Here is a 27,225-nt window from a genome sequence, read left to right on the forward strand (position 1 = left end):
TCAGAACCCTATACGTAGTTACCAAACAGAACCATGAAGTCTCGAGCAAAAAAACAGATCCAGAAAGTGTTTCCCGTGTTCAGGTTCTCATTTGCAATTCTTAATATTATTAATTTTTTTTATTATTATTGTAAAAGTATGGTGTTTTTTTATGTAGTTTTGGATGATGTATGTTCTGAAAAGTGACTTTGATATATGATATAATACTCACTACTTGGATGATATAGTCGATATGTTTAATTGATATGTTTTTATTTGGCTTTTAGACTAACATTAAATATCAACTTCTATATTGATGATAGGTCAGTTGGAGCTTTTGCCTGTAAAAGAGTTTCTCTCCGAGTAACACCTCAAACAAAAACAATGGAAGGTACATATATTTTTTTTTTATCGCAATGTAATACACCTATTTATATATAAAAAAAAAATTGGTGCTGTCAAAAGAACTACTAAATCTTTGGAAGAATCTTTAATGCTAGTAATTGTGTTTTCACACTAAACGTTCTATTACTTGCACAGATTGGAGACACTTACCAAAGCACTTATTGGACTCAATTATTGACAAGTCGAATTCTTCGATCGATTCGTTGCAATTCAAAGCGGTGTGTGAGCCGTGGTGCGAGGTTATGATGGAGAACAACACGAAACGAGTCGAATATTACGAGCACCAAGTCCCGAAGCTGTTGGTTCCGAACGAAAGAGAGGACAGCTGGCAAGTATACGACGCAGTTCGGAGAAAATTCTCGGAATCGAGACTGAACGTCGCTCACAAGACGCGATTTTGCGGCTCTTCGAATGGATGGCTAGGATCGATAAATCACGACTACACGATGACGCTTCACAGGCCTTGTTTCGGGGTCAACGGATATGGAAACGATGCAGCGTCGACTATTTCACTTCCGCGACTTCCTCCTCGACCGGATTTCGTCGAAGAACATCTCGTCGGTGATGACGATCCTTATGTTTATCCTTGTGAATATCGCGTTAACAACATTTGCATCACATCGAACCCGCAACTACGTGCTAAGGATTGCATTGTTTTCGCGTCAATCGGAGGAAATCACGAGTTGGCTTTTATCAGATACGAAAAAGATACCGCGTGGACATGGATTACCCGTGGTAGTAGCTACGAAGACATGATGTGGCATGATAATCGACTTTATACCGTCAATCTTCGCGGTGTACTTGAATGTTTTGAGGTTTCTGATGATGCGAACACGCCTGTGAAGAAGACTATTGTGGCTCCGAGTTTCGAGGGTGACTTGTATTACGTTTTCGGTAGAAGATATCTCGCAAAAACTCTCGACAATGAGATTCTTCGTATCGATAGGCATTACGACTATGGGGATCCATATGGTGACCTTACACGTTTGACGACTAAGATCGAGCTCTTCAAGTTAGACTCTCGCAACAATGAATGGAACAAGATAACATCACTCGGTGATGTATCCTTGTTTTTGGGCGACAATACTGCTATATTGGTTCGAGCTTCTGAATTTTTGGGGTGTCTTCCGAATTGTGTCTATTTGACGCAAGACGTAGATAAAATAACGTGTGAAGAGACACCGGTTATATCTGACGTGGGCGTATTTAATCTCGAAAGTCAAAAGTTGACATCGCCTTTTGGTTTAGATCCAAATACGTTCGGAAGCTTGGTCAGAAAGCCTTTGATTTGGATCATATCATGACTCCATATTGATTAAGTTTTTATTTTATTTTAGTTATTCCATAACATGTTTTATCTATAGTCCTGGGACTACCATGTTGTTTATATGAATTTATACATTTATTGATGAATCGATAAGAGTTCGGGATCTAGAATGTAGATATTCTTATGTTGTTCTTGTATCATAGAACTAATCAAAGCATACATTCATAATCTAGCATTAATTATTTTCAAAACTACTTGGCCGAAAATTACGACCAACGACCTTGTCTTGAGTACAAAGGTTTCTTGGCCAAGCTTAAAAGAAAATAAACTCGGTTTATGGAGCCACATTATCCAATGCCATTGTTTTGATACAGAAAAGGAACTTCTCTTTAACGGATCAAGCAATGAGGTCTCAGAACGCAGAGCTTGCGAATTTAGCAGAAACAAAAGGCATTGTTTAAGAATATTACAAAAGATAGAGCTAAAGAATTAAAGAGAAATCTAACTGTTTCGGTAGTTTCTGTTAAGACCGATTTTGAGCTCTTATTGTTGCTAACATAAATAAATAAAATGTCACGTATTTAGACTCGGAAACAAAAGCTTCAAGAGTTCACACATCATAAGTATAAATAAACGGTCACGACAATCTATTGGCTTAAAGCAATGCAACGAGCTTAAAATTTAAGCCCAAACAATTGCGTATTAATGGAAGATGAAGTCCAACATCAACAATGTGTATAGTCACATGTACTATTGAGCTTAAAATTCGGAATTTATCATTGAAAGCACATTCTGATTTTTTACCTTACGATAAAAATCAAGTATCAAAATAAAGAAGAGAATGTCCTTGAGACTCACACTCGTAACACGGTATCGCTTAAGTCTCCATTGGCATCAATTCGGCATAGACACAAAAACGAGCAATGACGTCAAAAAAGCATAGCCAAACCAAGTGAAGAAAGTGCTCTTAACGTCGTTGTTTCAACTTTCAAGACCAAAACGACCCGAAACCCTTCTGTTTATCTAATTTAATTTTTTTTTTTTTTGGTTACGTTGTTTGAGACATTTATTTTCCTTTCCATTCTTTGACTCATTATGTTTACGAAAGCTTCAATCTTTAGTACATATATATGCTGTTCATGGAATGCTAAATAAAATGTCACGTATATAGACTCGGAAACAAAAGCTTCAAGAGTTCACACATCATAAGTATAAATAAACGGTCACGACAATCTATTGGCTTAAAGCAATGCAACGAGCTTAAAATTTAAGCCCAAACAATTGCGTATTAATGGAAGATGAAGTCCAACATCAACAATGTGTATAGTCACATGTACTATTGAGCTTAAAATTCGGAATTTATCATTGAAAGCACATTCTGATTTCTGACCTTACGATAAAAAAATCAAGTATCAAAACGTCGTTGTTTCAAGACCAAAACGACCCCGAAGCCCTTCTATTTATCTTTTTTTTTTTTTTTTTTTGTTACGTTGTTTGATACATTTATTTTCCTTTCCATTCTTTGACTCATTATGTTTACGAAAGCTTCAATCTTTAGTACATATATGCTGTTCATGGAATGGAATGGAATGCTAAATAAATCCCTGATATAGAAACTGAAAGAAATGTGTTTTATGCCAAGGCATTTATTCATCACTAAGCTTTACCTTGAACGAACTAATAAGAGCCTTTTTTTTTTTTTGTTATGTATTGAAGACTTTAAAACATTGGCTAAATTATAATTTCAGCATTTTAAATTTGGCTATTTTGCCAGCGGGCCCATTAATGCCAAAAAAAAAAAAAAAAAAAATCAACGAACATAGTTATATATGCCAAATTTATTTATTTATTTATTTTTGCTAAATCAATGCCCTAAAAATCTAATGGCTAAAAACAAAAAAAAGGAAGAGGGGTGCGAAGGTATGACACATAAAAAGGTCAGAAGCCAACAAAACAAACAATTGGATTAGATTAAATATGAAATTAGATATTATTATCAACCGTTTTATAAAATATCCTCTTTCACACTTGGATTAAAACAAAAACAAAAATAAAAAAGCAAAGAAAAACCAACCATATATCCAACCACATTCTCGTTTTTGTATTCAAATAATACATTACTCATATATCCAAAGTTCTGAACAACCATGAAACTCTCTCACCTATCATCGTTCTCCATTTGATTATCTTCTGATCGCCGCACCGTTTCTTCAACTTCAATTTTCTTTTTCGGTTTTTGTATTTCAAGTAAGTAATTCCTCTTCTTCTTCTTCCCTTTTGTTTTTAATTTTTTATTTATCGAGTCAATCCTAGTTTTTTTTTTTTTTTTTTTTTTTTTTTTTTTTTTTTTTTTCTCGGATATGATTGCTAGCAAAGAAGTTAAGGATTACACGGATTGATTACTCATCGTCGATACTATATAAACTCGTTTAAACCTCCGATCGATTTGGAATCCCCAGATTCGTCGACGAAATTCCGATCCGATAAACCGAAAGAGCGAAGAAAGAAATGGATATATAGATAGAATCTCAATAAGTCGCTCTATTTTACTATGGTTTGATAGACAGAAAGAGCTAAGAAAGAAATGGATATACAGATAGAATCTAAATAATTCTCTGCGAATTTCATAAGTTCCATTTCCATCTGATTTGAGACAGAAAGAGCGAAGAAATAAATAACTATATAGATAGAATTTAATAATTCTCTGCGAGTTTCGTAAGTTCTATATGTTCCTCTGGTTTGATAGATTGAAAAAGCTAAGAAAGAAAAAAAAAGAAGATAGAATCTCAATAATTCTCTGTGAATTTCACAAGTTTTCTTTTCCGTCTGGTTTGATAGATACAGATAGAGCAAAGAAATAAATGGATATATATATATATATATATATATATATATATATATATATATATATATATATAGAATCTCAATAGTTTCATTTTACCTCAAGTTTGATAGACACAACAAAGAGCCAAGAAATAATGAATAAATAGAATCTGAATAATTCTCTGTGAATTTCATTAGTATTTTTTTCCCCTCTCTCTTTAGTTTGAGAAGGAGAGGAAATAAGGAAAAAAGAAAAAAGAAGAGATCGAAAAAAACAAGTGAAGAAATGGATTAGATAGAATCTCAATAATTCTATTATGAATTTCACAAGTTTCATTTTACCTCAAGTTTGATAGACACAACAAAGAGCCAAGAAATAATGAATAAATAGAATCTGAATAATTCTCTGTGAATTTCATTAGTATTTTTTTTCCCTCTCTCTTTAGTTTGATTAGGAGAGGAAATAAGGAAAAAAAGAAAAACAAGAGAAGAAAGAAATGGATTAGATAGAATCTCAATAAATCTCTGCGAATTTCATAATTTTTTTTTTTAAATTTTGATTAGGAAACAAAAAAAGGGAAAAAAAAGGACGGATCGGGTGGGAGAGAGGCGGGGACGGGGCTCTGACTGTCTGGTGGGCCTCGAGTGCTTACTGGACGTTGTCAGAGCCCTCCGAATGAGCTCCGGCGACGGCCCGCCCATCTCCGGCGCGCTGACATCATCACCGCCTTCTTCTTCTTCCACTCTGAAGAAGGATCGGAGGAAAAAGCTGCGTCGGAGCTCGTCGGAGAGCTTCCCGGGGAGGTTGTGCTCGAATTCTTGCTCTCGTTCCGCTTCTCTGTTCACGAAGCAGGGACGGAAAGGGGTCAATCAGGACTCCATGATCGTCTGGGAGGTAAATTTTTTATTATTTTTTTTCATTGATTCATTCATTGAGAGAGGTTTATGAAAGTAGAAATAACGTAATATTGAGTTGGTTCGATTTAGGGCTAAATAGCCTATCAAAATTTGCAAAATAACCAAAGTTTGTTCGTATGGAGTAGCCAAGCTGTCGATAAAATTTTTGATCATGTCAATAATTTTCTTGACAATGTTAAATTGCTTCTGTACCGGCGTCAAAGTCATTTTTTATTGGAAAATGTGACTTTGGCTATTTTGCTAATAAAAACTTAAAACCTTGGCTATTTTGTTATTCGTATGATTTTTTTTTTTTTTCTTGATTCAATAATATTTAGTATATTAGTATTAATCATTGTTCTATATGTCTTATGTTCCTGTGTGATATAATTATGTGTCATTCATTTGCTTTGTGATTAAGTTTAATACGGATGAGGAAAATTCATTTATAATGAGCCGAGAGTTCGATACGAATCGGCATGTTTTTTATCAACAAAAATACAAAATGAAAGGAAATACAATGGTGCTGGAAATCGGAAATTCGAGAGGTCTGTGCTCTCTTACTAGGAATTTCTAATTTGCAGGATAACCTAATTTTTAAATATTCTATATCTAAACCAGAAGTATCTAAGTTCTCGACAAAGTTAAAATCACTTCATTTTAAACTCAATGCTGTTTTCTCTGATCAATATTCACATATGATTCATTCGTTACAATTCTGTTTTTTTTTTTTTTTTTTTTTTTTTTTTTTTTTTTTTTTTTTTTTTCATTCTTCTTCTTTTTCTTTAGAATTTCGGCTCAAAGGAAGATACCACTTTTTGCGGTGTATTTGACGGCCACGGTCCTTACGGCCATTTCGTTGCAAAGAGACTCAGAAACTCTCTGCCATCAAAACTGAGTTCCGCACGGGAATTAATCAGCAACTCCAAGAATGTATCGAGTTTAACCCATTCACACGGCGAAGAAGAAGAAGAACACAATCAGCTTTTCTCGGCGTGGAAAGATTCGTTCTTGAAAGCTTTTCGGATAATGGACAAGGAACTGAAACTCGACCCGAATATCGATAGCTATTGCAGCGGCTCGACCGCGGTGACCTTAGTCAAACAGGTACTTTTTTTTTTTTTTTACCTCGCGTCGTGATTTTCTGTTCTGAACATTGGTCGCGAGTTTTCAAGCTGTGATGAAGAATATCTAGGGTTTCTTTACTTAAAAACACAGGGTCAAGATCTCGTTATCGGAAACGTCGGAGACTCGAGAGCGGTGCTGGGCACAAGAGACGGTGATAACCGTTACGTTGCGGTTCAGTTGACCGTTGATCTCAAACCCAACATTCCAAGTACTTTTTCTCTTCTCTCCTTCAAGTTTAAATTCCTTCTTTATTTATTTTCGGGAAAATATTGTATTTTATTACATCTTGAAGTCGATCAAACCCAACATTCCAAGTACTTTTTCTCTTCTCTACTTTTCTCCTTCCAAGTAAAAATTCTCTCTATATTTATTTTCGGGAAAGTAGTGTATTTTTTGTTCATTTTGAAGTCATCACAATTATCTCTTCATTTTAAAGTTTTTTTCTGTTGTTAAACTAACCTTTTTGTTTTACTAATCGCTAAAAAAATCTATCCCATAATCGACATTTTGGTTGGCTGATAAAAGTGGTACGAATTCTCGATAAATTTGCGACAATCAATAAAGCATAAGGTTTAATAAAACCGAGGGAAGCGCTTCAACAAGACTCAAAGTCGATATAAATGAATGATTTATTTATCTTTGTGTAACAGTGGAGGCAGAGAGGATCAGAAAATGCAAGGGACGGGTTTTCGCGCTTCGATGCGAGCCTGAGGTGTCCCGAGTTTGGCTTCCGAGCTGCGATTCCCCGGGTCTCGCCATGGCTCGGGCTTTCGGAGATTTCTGTCTCAAAGACTTCGGTCTCATCTCCGTCCCCGATGTTTACCATCACCGCATTGTCGACGGGGACGAGTTTGTCGTTCTCGCAACCGACGGGGTAAAAAAAAAAAAAAAAAACTAGAAAGAAAGGAATAAATAGATTTTGATTTATTGATTGATATGGAATCCATGAATGTAGGTGTGGGATGTTTTGTCGAACGAGGAAGTGGTGGAGATAGTGGGGTCCGCGCCGCGTGCCACGTCAGCACGTGCAGTGGCGGAGACGGCGGTGCGAGCGTGGCGGTCCAAATTCCCGTCCGCAAAGGTCGATGATTGCGCCGTTGTTTGCCTCTTCCTTAATCCAAGTCTCAATTGAGTAAAAATAACAAAAGAAATTGGGCTTGATTTGATTTCATTACACACTATCTCTGTCTATATCTATACATACATAATTACATACATAATTACATATACACGTACACATATTCTTATGTATAAATATATATACATATATATATATTTATTTTTTTTTTCTAGGGCTGCGTTGAGGTTATTTTTCAAAGATAAACGTGGGACCTATTTTTTTTTTGTCTTTTTAATTTTTTTTTTCTTCAATATTTTTCCAAAATTCTCTGTTTTGGAAATCCCAATTTTGTGAATTTTGAGTGTATATTGTAAAGGATGAGTCTTGGATCCATTTATATTCTGTCTGTGTTAGTCCTTTGCAGTTTGTCTTACTTATATAGCAGTGAATTATATCACCAATAGTGAAATACATTGTACAGCAAATGTTTGTGACAGTTCTTAATCCATTTTTCATTTTACTAATTTCATAATTTAAGTTAATTTCCCGATTAATTTGAGAACTTTTGACTGTTCACAATTTTTTTTAATTGGGATATATTATCTTATGAGTCTCGACTTGTTATTCTGCCAAAACGGAAAACTAATTTCGTTTAAATTTATAAACACTTTGTACCAGTGACGGAGCCACTATAGGCCCGGGGGGGCTTAAGCCCCCCCTCAAATTTTTTTTTTTTGCATTTTTTGCCCTTTTTTTAAAAAAATTATTTAAAAATTTATACTTTTGGCCCAATTTTTATAAAATTTTTACAATCAAGCCCCCCCTGAATTTTTTTTTTCAAATTAGCCCCCCCTGGTTTGCTTGTCTGGCTCCGTCACTGCTTTGTACAAGTATTTAATTGCGGTTGATTCTAATGAGTAACACATTTTTTAATTTTCAGATATTTTTACTGTTATTTTAAATGAAACGGCATTTTAAGCTAAAACAAGTTAGCGTCGTCATAATTCATTTTAGAAAAGAAAATTATTGTGGAAACTTTGTTGAAGTAAACAATACATGAGCATACACATTCGCTTCCACGCTTAAAAAGATTCGTCTTGGAAGAAAAAATATACCCCAAAATGAATCAGTGGATATACTAACCTACCTTGTTTCACTATTTTTTTTTTCCTTCTATAAAAATGCACAGAAAATCTAAGACATTATTCTGCAACTATTTCACCACCATTTTCATTTATCTTTTTCTATATTTACGGTTAGCCTTTATACGAGCTTTGCAAGTCGAAAATTATCTTTTAAACCCGTCACAATGTACTATAGTGTGCAAGACCATGATCACGAAGAAGAAAACGATTGACCATCGGCTATGTAAAGGAGAATCGGAAGAAGAAATATAATGTGAACCTACTAAATGCACTGTTCCAGTCTTCTCGTCCTTTACTTGAATGTTTGATGAACCTGAAACAGACAATTCAAAAAGTTCAGATCAGATTAGATAATAAATAAATAAATAAAAGAATAAAGGAAACACTCACAGTTATATTCCATCCACCCAATTGTCTGATTTTCAAGATCATACACCACTAGCTTGTTTGAAAGCACCAAATCTGCAAAGAACAGCGTAGTAAAATACGACTTGATTAGAAAATAACATATACTTTAAGACATTTAAAATGTTGAAGTAGAGCATTAAGTCAACTAATTTTATTTTTTTCAGTAACTGTCTACTTTTCCTCCCAATTATACCCCTTCCTTCATTACCTAAAATTGTCACTTTTTGCTGACCAAGATCTGTACATAAACCCCCGTATATCCTTTTCGAAATACATTTTTTTTCTTCACTACGGTTTAGGCCCTAGGTCACCCGTCAGATACCACAGCATTTGAGAATTGGGAATAGCTAGCAATTTGTAAAATGTCTGTTAATTATTTTTTTTAAGGGGAACTTTGTCCCAGTTGTGACTTGAACACACGATCACATTAGACTTGAGAGCTTGGAGTTTTTTTTCAACAATATGTCATCTAATTAATAACGTGGAGATTGCAACCAAGTTTAGAGTGAAAAGAGCTTATTCTTGAACTTCATAAAACTATACTACAACAGTCTCTTTCCAATATATATATATATATATATATAAATATATATATTTCAGTCTGTCGCAAGAGCAAAACCCGGAGATATTTCCATAGATATAGATTGCAGTCACAGGATTGGAATGAGAATCCTCGAATACAGAAGAAATACACTTAAAGACGGTGAAAACGATCATATATATATATATATATATATTATTTTTTACCTCCCAAAAGCGTGACGTTCCTCCGATCCCTTGATTGCATTCCGCTATTTTGCCAGCCGATGCACCACATGCCTTGCTGTGATTCTCATAAATATTAGTAAATAATAGCTTTACTTTATTTGAATTTTGAAAACACAATCACTAAGTTTGAGTGCAAGTTACTTACATAGGGAAACAGATATTCACGAGGATGGACCTTTAAAGAAAGGGAATTTTCAAAATAAAAAGTTACCGAAGGAAATGAGTCATCCAAGCTGTAAATTATACAACAAATAATACTGTCAATCAAGAGTTGAAGGAAAAATGGAGATGAAATTGGATTTTATGTAAAGTGTTATGACATAGAAGGCGTGAACATATTTCTAGCAGGACATTGGAGTTAGAGCCTTGGGTTTCAAAAGCTCATCGATAACAACAATTGTAAAAGTTCCCTCGTTTTGGAAGCTGCCATTATAGGCTCTAAAAAAGAATCACGTTTTAATTAACAGGTTGGAGTAATTATTTTACAATACTTTCATTTGTGCAAGTGGGAAAACTATAATAACCTTTCTTTTATGAGTTACAAAAGTTAAATGTGTATAAATAAAAATTGAGCTTCATTCGATTCCTGCTCTGAGTGAAACCAAACTGGATTGGAAGGATTTACTTTCATAATAATAATAGAAATAGCAAGTTTTAGACGGTGCAGAGAGATTAGAAATCAGCAAACAGAACGTAACACACCTTTTGGAGAAATGAAAGCATGAATACCCGCCATGAACAGTTTGCATCTTAAGACCAGGCTGCTGGGAAGTTATCTAGAAATAGAAAAGATGAAAAATGGTTAGATTTTAAGATTTAGTTCGTATTACTTTGTAATCCAGAATAGGCTACAAATTTGAGAGTTGAACATACATTCTTCACTAATGGCTCGTAAACCATTTCAGGCAGATATGCCAACGTTGTGCCACTGTCGATTATTGTTCCTTTTCTGTCCCCGACCTCAAACACATCATTAGGAAGATTCAGAAAAGTGTGACCCACTTGTACCGCGGTCATATTGACGTTGTAATGCACCCTAAAAAAAATTGCAGTCTCCGATTAGCAAAGAGTACGTTTGAATCCAAAAATCAATAAGGCTCCGTTTTGGAACCCCAAAAACGCGATGGAAAACAAAATTCTTCTATGTAGTGTTTGGATGTCATGGAAAATAAGAGAGAAACCTGAGGTGAAAGCGAAAAAAATAGCCACAAGTAGAAATGTGGATGGATTTCATTATCTGCCCAATTTATAAGGGGTTTTTTTTCCTTCTATTTTCCCTCCATCCATCCTTCTATTTCCTTCTATTTCCCCTCCATCCAAACAACACAAGGAAAATATATATGAGGGGTTTTATTTCCCGTTCACTCCTATTTTCCAGGTTCCAAACACACCCTAAAACAAAAGATCACGAAGACGAGAGAACGTACTGTCCTGGTACCAAGGGCGTGACGTTGACTTTTGGTTGAACAACATGGCCAATGGCAAATATACCGCCTCCGTTTGTCCCGTCCAAGCAATGAGCAAACATCTTTCTCACTCTTCCAGAGGAAGCCAACTGCGAAATCACAGACGAATTTGATTTTCCGAATCCGAGTATCCCGTCAAGTGCTCCTTCACCCGCAGAATCTAGATTGCCAGATTGTGTAGCACCGCAACTATGAAGGGAAAAAAAATGATGGTCAAGTTTAGATTGTATCATAATAATAGCAGAGACGATCTGATCCTTCTGTGATTAACCCATTAATCACAAGTATTCGATCGAACAAAAGAGATTATCCAATCCGAAACCTGGACTCCACGGCACACACCACATCACTGATGATTTATTGATTATGGTTTCAGATTTCAATTTCGAGCACACCCTTCTTTTGTGTTTTCTGCTTTCAGTTATATGGTGGGGGAGAATCAATAGTCCACCATACCCCACAAAAGGAAAAAGTTATGGATATTCGGATGACAAAAGAAAAATAAAATCGCATCATTTAGCATGCGTTAACTTCCTCAGGTAAAAAAAATGTGGTTAAATCCTCCATCAGGGTTGCATTTTTCGGTCAAAGTAATAACCCATGAATTATGATCATTCATCTAGTGCAAAATTAACATCACAAGTGGGTAGGCTTCCAAGGTTCACATAACTAAGCCCACAAGGCCCTGGTAGTTCGACTGGTAAATCAAGTTCTTACCCATGTTTGTCGAAAGATCTTCCAAATCTTACCCATTAGTATAGTAGGGCTTGAGTCTTTGAATGATTTAGAAAAGAGAGTCTAGGTCTAGTTTCAAACATAGATTCTTGTCCTATCTTACAGAACCAGTGTTTCGGGAATCGATACCGGAACGAGATAATCGAAGATCATCGACACTAAAAAACGCAATCACTCACCCAAAGATGACACTCCCATTGGAAGACGTGGTCTCGAGGTCTCCCGAGACACTATCGTACTCGACGACGTCCTTCACGAAATACCCAGCCGTAGAACTCCCATCTCCATAAATCCGAAGATACGGACACGTCACATTGGCTCTGCAACCCGACAATGGACCTTCGTTGGCCTCCAAGCAAAACCCCTCATTACAACCCACCAATTTCCCACTCGAAGAGTCCTTGATGTTGTACAGTGACAAGTCTATCTATTAACAACAACAAACAAACCAACCCGGGTTTTCGTAAGAAATTGAAAAAGGCAACACCAAAAACTCTAAATATCTACAAACAAGGTTGTAAGAAAAGCTTACACAACAACAAGAAGAGCATCAAAACCTTGATTTTTGTACAAAATTGATAAAGGCAACACCAAAACCCTAAATATCTCCAAACAAGGCTAAAATGAAGAAGAAGAAAAAGCAAGCTTACACCGAGAGAGCTTCTGGTAGGGCAATCTTTGCACTGTATACAATTGATCCACATGATATCGCTTCCTGTATCCACCTGGACGTAGTACTCTCTCTTCGGAGTTCCGATCCCAATTTTGGCGTAGTAAAGCCTGAAATGGAAATTAGATAGCTAGGGCAGAGAGAGAGAGGTGGTGGTATTATTGTAATTACCCGACGGATTCGGGGCGGCCGGTGCCGCCGAGGGGGAGATCGACGCCGGCGAGTATTCGGAGCTGGCGCTGATCGTCGTGAGCCTTGAGAGCGGCGAGGGACGGCGGAACTTTGCCGGAGAACTTGTACTTGAGGCTGAAGACGGCGTGGTTGAGGGCCGAGGAAGGCGCGAGTGAAGCGATGAGGATCGCCATGACCGCGAGACTCGCCGCCATGGCTGACTGGTTCGGTGGTCAACGCCGAGAAGACGAAGAAGAAGACTCCGGTTAACCCAACCCACCCTTCCTTTCAACTTCCTTTATTTTGTATCTTTTTCTATTTGTTTCTCTATCTCAAGATTGTTATTTTGATTTTTGACTATTATTATTATTATTTCCTTAAAGGAAAAACGACAGCCAAGTACAACAACGAAAACGACGAAAATCGGAAAAAACGACGGAAAGACGAAATGAATTTAAACAAAAACGACAGCAGTGAAAAACGACGACAAAACGAAATGAATTTAAAAGAAAAACGACGACAAGATGAAATGAATTTTTAGAAAAACGACAGCAGTGAGAAACGACGGCAAAACAAAATGAATTTAAAAGAAAAACGACAGCAGTGAAAAACGACGAAGATCTCCAAAAACGACGACAAGACGAAATGAATTTAAAAGGAAAACGACAGCAGTGAAAACGACGAAGATCCGCAAAAACGACGACAAGAAGAAATGAATTTAAAAGAAAAACGACAGCAGAGAAAAACGACGAAATTGTTAAAAACGACAAAAAATAAAAATAAAACTAAGAAAAACGAAAAATATAAAACGACGGCAGAAAAAAACGACGAAATTCATGAAAAACGACAAATCAGATCAAACGACGACAAAAAAATATGAGTAAAACGACAGCAATGAAAAACGACAAATATTTTTAAAATGACGACTATCGATAAAACGTCGACAAAACGAAGATTAATCTGAAAAACGACAGTAATAAAAACGACGAAATTCGTCAAAACGAGATAAACGATGAAAATCAGAGAAGAACGACGTATAAGGAAAAGCCTTATTGTAGGTTTGGACCTTAGGTGTGTTTTTTATATTTATTTATAAGAGTATTTCTGAGGGGGTGTAGACGTGATACTTTTAGCAGTTAAAGTATACATTCGACATTTCGATAAAATTCAGAATCTATATGATATTTCTCTTAAATTATCCATAATTGTTCTAAATAAAGACATATATAACTCAAGAAATATGAAGAAAAAAAAAAAAACAAGGGGAAAAAAAAGAAGGAGAGACAGCAATGGAAACCGGTGTGTCGCCGGAATTGAAATCAATGCTCGGCGAAGAAACGAGAAAGGCTAAGTTCGATCCTTTAAACGACGACGTTTCTTTGAGAGCACACACAAAAGAAAAACCCAAAAAGGTAGTTTCTTCTCCATATTTCCAGAAACCGAAGAAGCCTCCAAACGCCGTCGTTTCTACTCAGCCGCGCGTGGTCTCACCGTACTTCCAGAATTCGATCATCTCGCCGTGCTCCCAAAAGAAGGACCGAAACGACGACGCTTTGCTCACCTCGAATAAAATCAAGGAAGAGCCTCGAAACGACGACGACGAATTGGCGGCGAAGCCAAAAAAGAAGAAGAATCGTTTGGTTGTGTCGCCGTATTTTCAGAAACAGACCGCTCAAAACGACGACGTTTTGGTCGTTCAGAAGAAGAAGAAAAAAACACGGAAGAAACTCGAATTCGACGGCGATTCGTCGAATTCGGCGAGTTTAAGCGCAGAGGAGAAGCTAGACGAGGCTTACCGGAGGAAGACGGCGGCGGAGGAGAGTTGGAAAGCTCCGGCGTCGGAGATTAGGCTTATCCAACACGACCATGTCGACGATCCTTGGAAGGTTCTAGTCATCTGTATGCTTCTCAACAAAACCTCTGGATCGCAGGTTCACCAACTCTTTCTTCATTATCCCCTGTACTTTTTAAAATTACAATATTTACCCTGCATTTTATCATTTTTTTCATTTGTACCCTAATATTATATCATTTTTTTCATATACACCCCTTGATAATTTAGCCCTTATATTTAGCCCACAAGGATGAATATATTAATATGATAATGTAATACTGAAACAAGACTCTTTCTCTTACTTTGATTCCTCTTTCAAGAGATGCTGGGTATTTTGGTTAATTTATTATCAATTTTTTTCATTTTTAGTCCAAAATTACATGGTTCTTCATATATATCCCTATGAAATTTGGAATAACTCTTTTATAATCAAATTTACGCTCCGACTATTAATCCTAACTCCGCCACTGATTACAAACAAGGATAATAATGGTAATAATAGAATATATATTAATTTGATCGCGTAATATAATGTCAGGGCCTCGTGGATATTAGTCGGCTCTACCCCGGACACCACGGTTATAAAAAAAATAAAAAATAATAATAGAATATATATTAATTTGGTCGCGTAATATTGATCGAGGTTACAGGTTCGGAAGGTGATATCGGAGCTGTTCGAGCTGTGTGGGAACGCGAAAGCCGCGATCGAAGTGGAGGCAAGCGAGATAGAGAAGATCATTCAACCTTTGGGGCTTCAACGAAAGAGAGCGGTTATGATTCAACGCTTCTCTCTCGAGTATCTCGGCGAAAACTGGACCCACGTCACCCACTTGCACGGCATTGGCAAGTGAGTATAGCCCTCTAATCTTCACCTTAAATTTTTATAAATTTCTATCTCAAAATTATATAAAATTTTCATATATGGCCCCTACAAAAAAAAAAAAAATCTTAAGACATTCACATTCCTTATAAAATTGAGTATAGCTATTCATCAACTGACGCGTCAACGCACTCACAAGTGTGGGTCCCACTTGACATGATATATATATATATATAGGTTTTTGTATCGATCAAATTTGCCTCAAGTGTAAATCCTTGCTCCGTTATTGGACACATTGATCATCGGCTATATATATATTTATTTATGGGTTTGTGTGCGTATTTGGGATGGGAAGATATGCAGCGGATGCGTATGCGATATTTTGCACCGGAAAATGGGAGCGAGTACGCCCGACCGACCACATGCTCAACTATTATTGGAACTTTCTACACACCATTAGACACACCTTGTGACACGTCATCAAATCTCGTCTTTGTGTAAGTTATGTCACGAATTAAGTTAGAAAGAAAGAAATCGTCTCGTGTGCTTTGCATAGTAATTTTGAAGTGTCTTAGAGAAAGCTGCAATCAATCGGGAAAAAAAGAAAACCTCTTCTCGAATGGAAGAACGAGAAACACTAAATTCTTTTTCCCTTTTGAGGTTGGTACGGAAGAGCAAAGCCTGAGTTTTTTTTCGATACTTTTTGTTCGTTATGTATCCATAGAATATGTATCTTTCAGAGTTGGTTATACACGTAAATATGAAGAAGAAGAAGAAGAAGAAGAAGAAGAAGAAGAAAAATCAGGGCATAATTATGGCTTTTTATTTTTGAATAATTGGTTTAAGCTTCTAATTTATCGAGGTTTGCAAGTGAAAGGCAAAATTAGGATATGTTTGTGCTTTATGTTTGTAATCCAAAACATCTCTAAATTGAGGGGGAGCTGGAGCTCACCCTGGGCCTTAGCTGGCTCCGTCAGTGTCTCTAGGGACGCAATGTGTAAGATATGAAATAAAATATGGTTGCTCATAGTTATCTTTTTTTAGGACAATAATTCCTTGAATATCTCAATGTCCCGTAAACAGGAAGGAAAAAAGAAAAGGTTCAAATAGAATATGGTAAACAACGAAGAAAAAAAATCTTGAAATAAGGTATTATTGGAATTATTGCGAAGTAAGATAGAATTAATAAGTTTTAACAATATAACAATAGCTACATGCGAGCAAGTATCCCCAATAATATTCAAATTTCTAGCTAAGTAACATCCCAAAAAAAAAAAAAAATCATAATAAAAAAGAGAGCAAATAAAAGAAGAGGATATTTGAGAGTATTATTGAGGCGGTTTAGCTTTGCCACAAAAGAGAGCATTAAGAGGTGGATCAGCTTCAGTGTATAAGGTCGTCTCGTCATTCCAGACTTTGATATACAATTCTTGGCCCAAATATCTTCTTCCCCAATCCGTTGACCTCAAATTCCACATACCCTTGTTGTCCAATGACACCAAAATCGCCGCCCACGAATACGGATACACCTATATATATTTAAATCATTATTATTACAAAAAAAAGGTAATTATCTTACTAAAATGTTTGGGATTGTTATATAGTCAATGTTTCGTAAATCTTAGATAAATAGACACAATCATGACGTGGTATTTTTGGTTTGCTCTTTTATTTAAACAAAATGGTGAGGTATTTACGTCAATTTACGCGTGTAAATACATGGACGTTATTATATACTTAAAATTTACGAAACGTTGTCTATATAACAATGTGAAACGGTAAATATGATTACATACCTAATGGATCTTTATTATTATTATTATTATAGTCGTCACATGAGTTGAGTGTGACCGCATTAATTAGAGTCATGTACTTATAAAGAATATCAAAGTTATTCATAGGATTCTGCATTATGTATATACGAGAACTTTTGGAGTTGACTTTGAAAGTTATATATAAATATAAATATATTGCAAAATTGATTAATGAATTAAGACAAATTAAGAGAAACTTAATCATGGGAATCTGGATTATGTATGTACACTAGCTTATGGAGTCATGGTGTATTGATGTTGACTTTTTTTTAAAAATTAGAGATAAATGTATTGCAAAAGTTAATGAATGGATTGCAAATAATGTATTTTTTTTTTTTTTTAAATTTCAATCTCACGAACCTGTACAGTATGCCTGGGAATAGCATCCACCAAATTGTAACGCCTCCTCATTTTTGGTGTCCAAGGTTGACGAAAGCCATATCTGACAATTAAATATTATTCAGAACAATTTAACAATAATAATAACAATAATAATCAATAATAATAATAATAGAGAAATTGTCTCATTTGCCACCAATTTCATGACATTTTCACACTTTCCACCAAAACACTAATTTGACCAAAAATGCCACCATCTATGTCAACAATATTGACATCTAATAGTGAAGAGCGAAAATAGATGTTAACATTGTTGATATATATGGTGACATTTTGAGCCAAATTAGTCTTTTGGTGAAAAGTGAGAAAATGTTATGAAATTTGTGATAAATGAGGCAATTTCTCATAATAATATATACACGTACCCAACGACGTAGAAGCTAGTCCCATCGAAATGCCATGATTGGGCTACTTTCTCGGTGTTTTGGAAGACGATTTCCACGAAGTCGTGAAGAGTTGTGTTTATAACGTACGCGCCAAGTTTCGTTGGACGGTCTAGACTTGGCTTTACTACGTCGGAGAATTCGAAAACTCCAGAGACGTTGAACCAATCCGCGAGCTTCAATGGGGTCGTTGGATTCACGTACGATATTCCGTTCACGGCGTATCTCAACTTTCCGTCGATCTTCTCTGCCGAGTTGGACAGAATTATCGTCCTTGTGACCGGAATTAGCCCATAGTGATACGAGCCTTGTGGATTTGGCCTCGCAGCGTTCGCGGTCAAGTTCGTTCTTTTGAAAGAAAAAAAAACAACACAAAATCCATGATTAATTAATGATTTTAAATTATTTCGATAAAAAAATTTAATTTTTTAAAATACCGCGAACTTGCTCATAGTTTTTCGAATAAATTAATTTGAAATCATCAAACTAATAAAAAAAAAATTGTTTGAATGTGGAAATTTAATCTCATATGAGGATTGTAATTGACTTTAAAATGTGAGATCATTTCAATAAAACACAAATAAAAGTGATATTTTTACCTATTATCTGTAAACAAAACATATATGTAGTGGCAGAGTTAGGATTGACAGTCACAAGGAAGTCAAATTTGATAAAAAAAAAAAATTAAAAACAATTTATTTTAAAATTTGTATGGTGTGTCTAAAAAAAATAACTTTTTATCATGGAGGGATAAAATTAAAAATTATATAGTTTTAGACTAAAAATATATAAAATAAATAAAGGATAAAAATAGAGGTAACATTAATTTCAAGAAGAGAGTATTAGATTAATATAGAAATGATAAATTTACCTGATTGTCCTAGCTTGCTTAACTGACCAATGGGCTTGATAGGTCATGGCAACAGGCAAAGAGCTCGAGGGTTTTTCGGTAGACCCATCGTAGCGAAGAATCGCAGTGGCGTTTATGGCGGGCTTTGTGAAACGTGTCGAAGCGATGAATAGATAGTCTCTCACTTTGCCGTTCAAAGTGACCAAAACCGATGCTGATTGGCCCGGAAAAAGATCGAGGGACGTGTAAATCTCTGGAATCGAATGAGCGCCTTCGACTTCAACGAGAGTCATAGCGTGTCCCTGAATCCTGAAATTAATCGCCGTCGATATTCCAACATTCGACACTCTGAGCTTGTAAATTTTCCCTGCACCACATTTAATTTTTCCATAGTAAATTTTATACATATTGTGACGTGACACGTTAGAAAATTTCAAATGATTTATATGAAAAGAACTATAACAAGTCTTGGGTTTGAATTCACAACCGAGATAAAGTTCTCGTTCAAAAATATGAAGAACTATACAAACCTTTTTGTCCGGAAAAAATATGATTGTTAGGGAGTCCATTGATGAGAAGGCCGTTGGGAAGAGGAAGTGAATAGCCGGAATCTAACGCGGTCTCTAATGCCTGTAAAAAAAATTTAAAAATTGAAGTTAAAACAAAAACATTATAATTTTTGTAGAAAAATTATACGGACTAAAGACATTAACAAATATTAACTTTCGAATTTTGGAGTTTGAAGTTTTGAATGAGTATTTTTGTTTTCATTTTTTTTGTTAGTTGATTTCATTTGAATCCATGTATGCGTGATCTTCTTCGATTTTTGGGGGATTTAAAATTATGAGTGTCAAATAGACGGTTTACCCTTTAGCAATTTTTATTTTTATTTTTCTTGATATAAGGGACTTTTTTTTTCAAATTTATCTCGTTTATTTGGTTAATGACTATTGTGTATAAACGTTAGCTACTTTGCGATACTTAATTCTCAATTTACTAGAGTACCTATTTTTAAACGCATAAAAAATTATATTTGGCCAGTATGCACATATAGACACACATATACATATAGTAGATTCAAGAATGAATTATTTTCATTAACAATAATAATTTTGAGGTACCTTGTGACCAGCATTGTACCAATCACCAATGAGCAAAGTGAATTCATCGTCCGGGATCGGGTACGGGAGAGGAATGACGGATCGACGGTTGATATTGAAGCCGCCGAAACCCCCGGAAGCTCGATGCATTTGTGTCGAAGGAAAGTACGTAAATGTCCCGATCTGATCCTTCGTTTGGAATTTGTATGTCCAATTTGAGTTCGGAGGAATTGGACAATTTGTTCCGAGCACTCCGTCTTGCCATGAAGTCCTCCTCTGCTTCACTCCACTCCTATTTTAATCAAATTAATCATACATAAAAAATAAAATAAAAATAAAAAAATCATTTCGTACGAACCCAAGAAATTAATATCATCTCTCACTTTTCGCGTCTTCTTCCATATCCCTCCAATCAAACTATCGCGACCATGATTTAAGAGCATCCTCAACTTTTTTTTTTTTACTACTCACTTTAAATTTCCTATTAATAGTGTTGTAACTTGTATTTATGCAATAAAATAAAATAAAAATTGATTCCTTAAAAAAAACTAGTGATTAAATGGTTTATTTTAAAATAAAAGAAATAATTACCATGTAATGAGAAAAGGGGTATCAAGCTTGTTGATGACATTTACAATGATGTTGTCATTAGTCACACACTCTACCGTCGGGCCGGGAAACTGTCCGTTTATAAGGATACCCTGTGAAATTGCATAAACAAATTAGTAAAAAAAAAATTAAAAAAATTAAGTTTGCAAATAGCGAATATCAAGTGTCTAACAAAATTGACGCTGCCCGTAAACTTTTTAAGATTGAGAAATTATTTATATAGACGGGTCAATATTTTTATTAATTATGTCAGAAAAAATTTGGAATACGTAACTTTTTTTTTGGGTTTTTCTAATTATAAAAGGAAATATGGTATGAAATAGCCAATTCAAATTATGACTTTTGCAAAATAGCCATAGTTTCATTATGTATAGCAAAATAGCCAATTGAGAGTACTACGACTTTTAATCATGTCTCGATTGATTTTAATCCAGCCGTCAAAAACCTTACATTCTGTCTTTATAGTTCGTTGGGATTAAATTTAATCCAACCTAGATTAATCTTACTTTGACTAGTTTGTTTATAATTGACAAACTATGACTATTTTGCAAAAGCTTAAGTTCTATTTGACTATATAAGAGTTATTTTGTATATACATAAATAGAAACACAAACCTTCTGAGGAACTCCAAGAGGAGCAATGGTGCCATAAGTGACTTCCCAAGTGAAATATCTATACGGATCTTCGGCTTCGGCTAAAAAAGAAGAAGATAGCAATGCCAACATTGTTCCCGCCAAAAAATACAAGAAACTTTCCTTCTTCTTCATTGCGTCCGATTTCATTGACAATAATTAACCTGTAGTACAAGAAGCGGAGCCAGGATTTACATACAATAATATTATTCTAAATATTATAGGGAGTATGTAAGAAGAAGAAAAAAAAAAATTAGAAGGGCATATATGAATCCTTAAAAAGAAGAAGGGTATATATGAAAATAAAAAAATTGTGCTAAAAATATTAAGATTTATACGTTCAAGTATAATGGTTATAAACATTGTTTCCTATTTGAAACTATAGATATAAGATGAGTCAAAGAAGAATATGCAACAGTTTTACGTACCTGTTTAAACTCTATTAAGTAAAATGTATCCCCAAAAGTGAACAAGGTGTTCACAAATGGACAAAAGAGAAAAGTATATTATGAAGTTATATCAAGAGTAGTAAGTTGCTAGGAAGCACCAAGCTTATATAGTAAAAAGAATGTATTGAGAGTGAGTGACTATGAGAGTTATAGGTAGAGCAGACAATATTATATTTATATATTTATGTATGTATAATGGTCGTGACTATATATAACATGGACGAGAGACTATAAAATCGCGAATCTAGAGGAAGAACCCATAAAAAGGTGAGAGCTCATTTGCGGCGCAATTCATGCCTCGTGCAAAATTTACTCTGCATGGGATCCATTGCAAGCGTTAATTAGGTTATAATATCACTATCATATTAATGACTCAATCTGCAAAGACGACTTGAGAGAGAGAGTCAAGTTCATCACTTGAAATATAATTAATATATATTTTATTGTTTTTTTTAATGGGATACTTAGGAAATACAATTAGTGTTTTTTATCAAATAAGGTATTTATAAAACAAAAAATTAAGCAACTAGCCAACTAAAACGTTTGAGATTGTTATATAGTCAATGTTTCGTAAATCTTAGGTAAATAACCGTAAAAATAACGTGACATTCCTGATTTGTCATTTCATTGAAATAAAATACTGAGGTATTCACGTCAATTTATGTATGTAAATATATGAAAGTGACTATTTATATAAGATTTACGAAACGTTGATTATTTAGCAATGTCAAACTGTAAACGTGACTATTTAACTAATGAACCCTTTATAAAATGGTATTTAGATATCTTTTTTTTCTAATACTTTCAAGTCCTTGCACCTAGGTTTCTAGTTATGAAATTTACCTTTATAAAAAAAATATACATATATTGTATTCTTAAAGCGCGTATATTATACGGTGAAAAAATAAAATGAAAACACAAAATTAAAGAGGTTTACTATGTAAAAAGTGGATATACGCTCTCTTTTGGGATTTCAAATATGAATGATCACTATGTAAAAGTAGTACAAGAGTCTGAATGTAAGAATGACCGAACCCTCTTCATTCTTCGAAGGATTCTATTATAGGTAGTTCATAATGTTTAATATCAGCGGTATCAACGCTGACGTGGATGGTTTTTATTGGCCTGTGAAATTGATGGGACACAACCCTTAATTATAGAAACACTAGCACTGATGCGCTGATAGCAGTGCTCGTGTAATATTAGTTTAAACATAAGATATTTTGTACAATAATTTGTGATATTGTAAAAAAAAAATCAGTTTAATGCCTTATAAGATGTAAATTTTCATCAATATATGAACAAGATTAATTATACATAGGTAAAAAAAAAAACAAGAAGTAGCAAGTTAAATAGCAAAATTGAAGACAAGATTGCAATTCAAGATGACAAGAGTAGACCAATCTTTCCAAAATGCACATTCGTCAAATATTTAAAGCCGGACCATGTTGCTATATCTCAACACAATTAAACAAGTTTCTTAATTGCTGAGAATGGCTATAATTAAATAAGGTACGACTACACATGCATGTGATATGTGAGATCAAATGTAGGAAGTAATTAAGTGCGACGTGAGTGTCGGTCGGTGGTGGCGGGAAGGATTATTAAGATCCAAAAATACCGTGACCATTGCATCCATTGATATTTATGGCCAATTAATTCCTAACATATTTTATTTTACTTCTTCTATTCGCTCTTGATACAAAGATACTTCTTTATTGATTTTTATTGTAAATATGGTTGATTTCAAATATGAAAATAATAACAGTATAGGCCAGCAGGTGCTTAAGCCCCCCCTCAAAAAAATTTTTTTTGCACTTTTTGCCCATTTTTTAAAAAAATTAAATTTTTTCCCTTGAAAATTTATACTTTTGGCCCAATTTTTATAAATTTTTTACAATCAAGCCCCCCCTGAATTTTTTTTTTCAAATTAACCCCCCCTGATGGGCTTTTCTGGCTCCGTCACTGAATATAGTGATACCTTCAAATAAATAAGGAAAATTGCCAACTAGCACTCTTTAGAGATAATTTACCTAGTTCTAAAAAAAAAGAAAAATTTATCATATACTATAACTCTTTAGTTACGAGTTTATCACTAGATCACTTGAATCAGTGACAAACTCGTATCTAAAAAGTCATGGTAAATTTTTAAATTTGTATAGAAATAAGTAAATATCATCAAAATTACTCTTGATTTCGTTAATCTCCGTTCAAATAATAAGTTAAATCTTTGGAAATGACATCAACTAGTAGCAATTTTGATAATTTGGACCAAAATAGAGACTATGTTTTTGGACACTTTTACTAATAATTGTAGACATGAAAGTATATAGTTGTCATAAACTGTAGACTTACAAGTCTACAATTAACAACTGTAGATATATAAGTTTACAGTTACTAATAAAAATGTCCAAAAATATAGTGGCTACTATTTTAGTCCAAAGTATCAAAATTGCTACTAGTTGAGCACTTGAGCCAATTTCCCACGGCCCAAATCAAAACTAGGCCCACGGCTCTCTTACGACCGACGACATGATTGGGATCCGGGCTTAGAAGGGTCTAGACAAAAACTTAAGAAAATATAAAATTTAGAAAAAAAATGTATTTTTATTATAAAAAAATATCAATAACTCTAAATTTTAATTTTAGTGTAAATTTTGACTCCTCCTATTTAAAACTAAGACACTGAACTTCCAAAAATAACTAAATAATACATGGTATATTTATTATAGAAAAAAAAAATAATGAGTCATACTATACATATACCCTTTCAGAAATATAACCAAACCCCATAAGACGTAAAAAGACGATCGAAACGGATTTAGACGATGGGCGAGGAAGCTCTGGAATTGTGATTCTTATCTGGGTGTGAAGGAGCATCGAACGCAGCATGGTACGATGACGAAGCGAGCTGTGCCACCGCTGGGATAGCGCCACCTGGCACATTTCACACGTCGTTCGATACGAGTTCATCGTTAAAAATATACGTCACAAATATTAGACGAATAACAGAGAGATGAATCGGAACGTTGTCAATGGCATGGAAATGTTGGTATAATAAGTAAAAATGGCTACGGCATTATCTTTGGCGTATAATATTTCAAGTTTGATCAGCGAAACTTAAGTAGATTTTTTTTTTTAAATAGAGTTTTTTGTAAATATTTATTATGACCTGGAAAATTTATAGATATTATTAGAAATTTTCTAACCTGCCAAACCTGCACATGCAGAAGAAAATATGATCACTGGCGGTGCCTGCATTTCCCAAATCATTGTATGTCAATTCCAGTGAGTGTTTACTTTGATAATTATACACAGAAAGGAAAAAAAATATATATACATATGATACAGATTAAGTAGTTAATATTAATTTTCACTCAATCTCAGACATTCTTTAGCAGCTGAGGAAGACAAAGCATTTGATAGCATACTAAATATATAAATAAAGTGAAACTAGAAAAATCATGGATGTATATATATACAAGTAAAAAAAAAAAAAAAAACTAAATTGTTTAGTAGGGACTGGTCGGTAACTCTAAATTATTTATCGCCATTGTAAAATACTTTAAAGAGAATAAAAAAAAATTAATCAAAATCCTCATTGTAAAGCAATGATCTCCTTTCTTCCTATACTTGCAACTGTAAAATTAGGAAGGAATTTAGCCTCAATCCTCTTCCTATATCATTTGCTTAACTAATAATTTGTTTTTGGATTGAACTGAAAAAGAACAGAATAAAACTATATCTCAGCAAAATAACTTCCTCAAAGCTATGCACTGCCTCAGAACAGCCCTTCATCAACAATTGCAACTTTGACTCAATGATATGAGAAGATAGTGAGCATAAAAATCCGAGTATGGAAATAATACAAAGTACAGAAAACAAACATAATTTCGCAAAACAAAAGAACCGAGCACCGCATGAACGCAGAAAAATATAAATTAATAATAGCATCAGCAAAAAAAAAAAAAAAAAAAAACTTACACCAGTCAGAAAATGCAACCACATTGGTCCCTTCACACATCTCCTAACAATTGGCATCACTGCACCACAGATCAATTACAAAAAAAAAAAAAAAATGAGTTCTGACATGAAATACATTGCCTTAACATGAAACGGCAATAGGGATAATTTTATTGTTTGCTTTAAACTTTCTCTGTTGGTTAGTAAACTTACCTAAACAGTCTAATGGGCTAAAAAGGGATTAAAAACACTTACCATGGTTGAACCCGTAAAACGCACTTGTAGTGCCTCCGACAGCAGAGCCGATCTACACGAAACAACATACATATAAGAGTATTATTCCATAAAATATAGTGCCATCTTTGATCAATTTTGGTTCATAGAAACATAGGAGAAGAGCAATAAGAAAGAATCAATAGTACCATAGAAAAGCTATCCCGAATAAAAGGACGAACAGTCCATTGACTTGTTTCCAAGTCCTTTGTCAAAGGACCTGCACAGTGATGACATCTTAAGCTCTTCTCAGGCTTTCTATGATCTGCCATTTGTCTCTCGATCTCCACGTTGCTCGCGATAGCTTTCGATCCCCAAATACACCTTAAGATTTTTGAAAATAATAAAAGAGAAAAGCCGTTTAAATTCACCATCGAATCCTGAATTTATACGCTCTTGAGCTACTACTAATCTTCAATGTTGTACAATTAAGCACTTGACGGCTTATGAACGGAATTCACATGAAACTTCAAGTCTCTTTTTTCGTTTGAAGACATACAATTCACAATCTACTCAGGACATAGATTTTACAATTACAATTCATAGCACAACTTGCAATTTTTCAGCCTAATTCGATTCTAATATATTTCTTCACCAAGATAAAACCACGCTAATGTCAACTTTGCTACTCAAAACATAGACTCGAATTTTTCAACTAAATCAGAGTATCTCAGGATCGATCAGACCTTGGTTTGTGCTAACTGACGGTCAATTCTGCGAGCGACGTAAGTAATCTGTGGCGTATAGCTCTTTTCTGAGTCAATACCGTAAGTAATCCGGTTTGACTTCACGGCGGAGGAGAAAGGCGAGTCGGTGTGCTCTGCTCGGTTTTGAGAGCTCTCACGGCGGTCCGACGAGAATGAGAGAGAGAGAGAGAGAGAGAGAGAGAGAGAGAGGTGTGAGAAAGGACGTGATTGGGGCTCGAGGTAATTATCAGCAAAACACACCCTTTGCTCGCATGGGCTTCTCCGATCATTTTGTTACAATTACGCTCTCGCTCTTATTTGCAAAATAGGGGTTTAAGTATTTTTTTTTAAAGAAAATACCTCCCTAATTCGAGCCCTTAATATAAATTTCAGGAATATTATTTTTTAATAACCCAATAATATTATATGGTAGCGTATAACTTCGTATAAATTCGAAAGAGAAGTTTGAGTCTCGTAATCACAAATTTGCT

General features: G+C 34.7%; 6 protein-coding genes across 8 annotated transcripts; 3 read left to right on the forward strand and 3 right to left on the reverse strand.

Moving 5' to 3' along the window:
- Positions 1-1,861, forward strand: LOC149394514 (putative F-box protein At1g44080). 2 transcript variants are annotated; one of them, XM_089617647.1, is made up of 3 exons: positions 1-83; positions 303-370; positions 520-1,861. In XM_089617647.1, the coding sequence occupies exons 1-3, from the start codon at positions 34-36 to the stop codon at positions 1,686-1,688; spliced, it is 1,287 nt and encodes a 428-aa protein (XP_089473773.1). In that variant the 5' UTR covers positions 1-33; the 3' UTR covers positions 1,689-1,861. The 2 variants fall into 2 exon arrangements, with proteins under 2 accessions (XP_089473773.1, XP_089473774.1); XM_089617648.1 differs by having other exon boundaries at positions 23-83; positions 308-370.
- Positions 1,862-3,687: 1,826 nt separating this feature from the next.
- On the forward strand, positions 3,688-8,113 carry LOC149394515 (putative protein phosphatase 2C 33). The gene is made up of 6 exons (XM_089616614.1): positions 3,688-3,898; positions 5,039-5,369; positions 6,161-6,478; positions 6,590-6,707; positions 7,150-7,373; positions 7,455-8,113. The coding sequence occupies exons 2-6, from the start codon at positions 5,151-5,153 to the stop codon at positions 7,629-7,631; spliced, it is 1,056 nt and encodes a 351-aa protein (XP_089472740.1). The 5' UTR covers positions 3,688-3,898; positions 5,039-5,150; the 3' UTR covers positions 7,632-8,113.
- Positions 8,114-8,567: 454 nt separating this feature from the next.
- On the reverse strand, positions 8,568-13,255 carry LOC149394516 (aspartic proteinase 36-like). The gene is made up of 10 exons (XM_089616613.1): positions 12,923-13,255; positions 12,732-12,861; positions 12,261-12,508; positions 11,308-11,535; positions 10,754-10,916; positions 10,583-10,656; positions 10,026-10,113; positions 9,860-9,935; positions 9,095-9,166; positions 8,568-9,017 (listed from the first exon to the last, which is right to left on the reverse strand). Exons 1-10 carry the CDS (start codon positions 13,135-13,137, stop codon positions 8,848-8,850), a joined length of 1,464 nt encoding a protein of 487 aa, XP_089472739.1. The 5' UTR covers positions 13,138-13,255; the 3' UTR covers positions 8,568-8,847.
- A 916-nt stretch (positions 13,256-14,171) lies between these two features.
- On the forward strand, positions 14,172-16,367 carry LOC149394517 (DNA glycosylase superfamily protein). Of its 2 annotated transcripts, none has more exons than XM_089617281.1 (3): positions 14,172-14,853; positions 15,407-15,603; positions 15,932-16,367. In XM_089617281.1, exons 1-3 carry the CDS (start codon positions 14,212-14,214, stop codon positions 16,047-16,049), a joined length of 957 nt encoding a protein of 318 aa, XP_089473407.1. In that variant the 5' UTR covers positions 14,172-14,211; the 3' UTR covers positions 16,050-16,367. The 2 variants fall into 2 exon arrangements, with proteins under 2 accessions (XP_089473407.1, XP_089473408.1); XM_089617282.1 differs by having other exon boundaries at positions 15,814-15,939.
- A 256-nt stretch (positions 16,368-16,623) lies between these two features.
- On the reverse strand, positions 16,624-21,884 carry LOC149394518 (protein SKU5 SIMILAR 14-like). Its single transcript, XM_089617280.1, has 9 exons — positions 21,792-21,884; positions 21,346-21,527; positions 20,714-20,823; positions 20,144-20,414; positions 19,553-19,652; positions 19,044-19,389; positions 18,155-18,520; positions 17,751-17,832; positions 16,624-17,105 (listed from the first exon to the last, which is right to left on the reverse strand). The coding sequence occupies exons 2-9, from the start codon at positions 21,511-21,513 to the stop codon at positions 16,905-16,907; spliced, it is 1,644 nt and encodes a 547-aa protein (XP_089473406.1). The 5' UTR covers positions 21,514-21,527; positions 21,792-21,884; the 3' UTR covers positions 16,624-16,904.
- Positions 21,885-24,383: 2,499 nt separating this feature from the next.
- Positions 24,384-27,028, reverse strand: LOC149394519 (uncharacterized). The gene is made up of 6 exons (XM_089617322.1): positions 26,735-27,028; positions 26,198-26,372; positions 26,031-26,082; positions 25,797-25,855; positions 25,022-25,067; positions 24,384-24,749 (listed from the first exon to the last, which is right to left on the reverse strand). The coding sequence occupies exons 2-6, from the start codon at positions 26,318-26,320 to the stop codon at positions 24,634-24,636; spliced, it is 396 nt and encodes a 131-aa protein (XP_089473448.1). The 5' UTR covers positions 26,321-26,372; positions 26,735-27,028; the 3' UTR covers positions 24,384-24,633.
- Positions 27,029-27,225: the final 197 nt, after the last annotated feature.

Source organism: Urtica dioica, chromosome 6 (assembly GCF_054948205.1).
Source record: "Urtica dioica subsp. dioica isolate 48M chromosome 6, U.dioica_male_clone48M_v1_H2, whole genome shotgun sequence".
Lineage (NCBI taxonomy): Eukaryota > Viridiplantae > Streptophyta > Magnoliopsida > Rosales > Urticaceae > Urtica > Urtica dioica.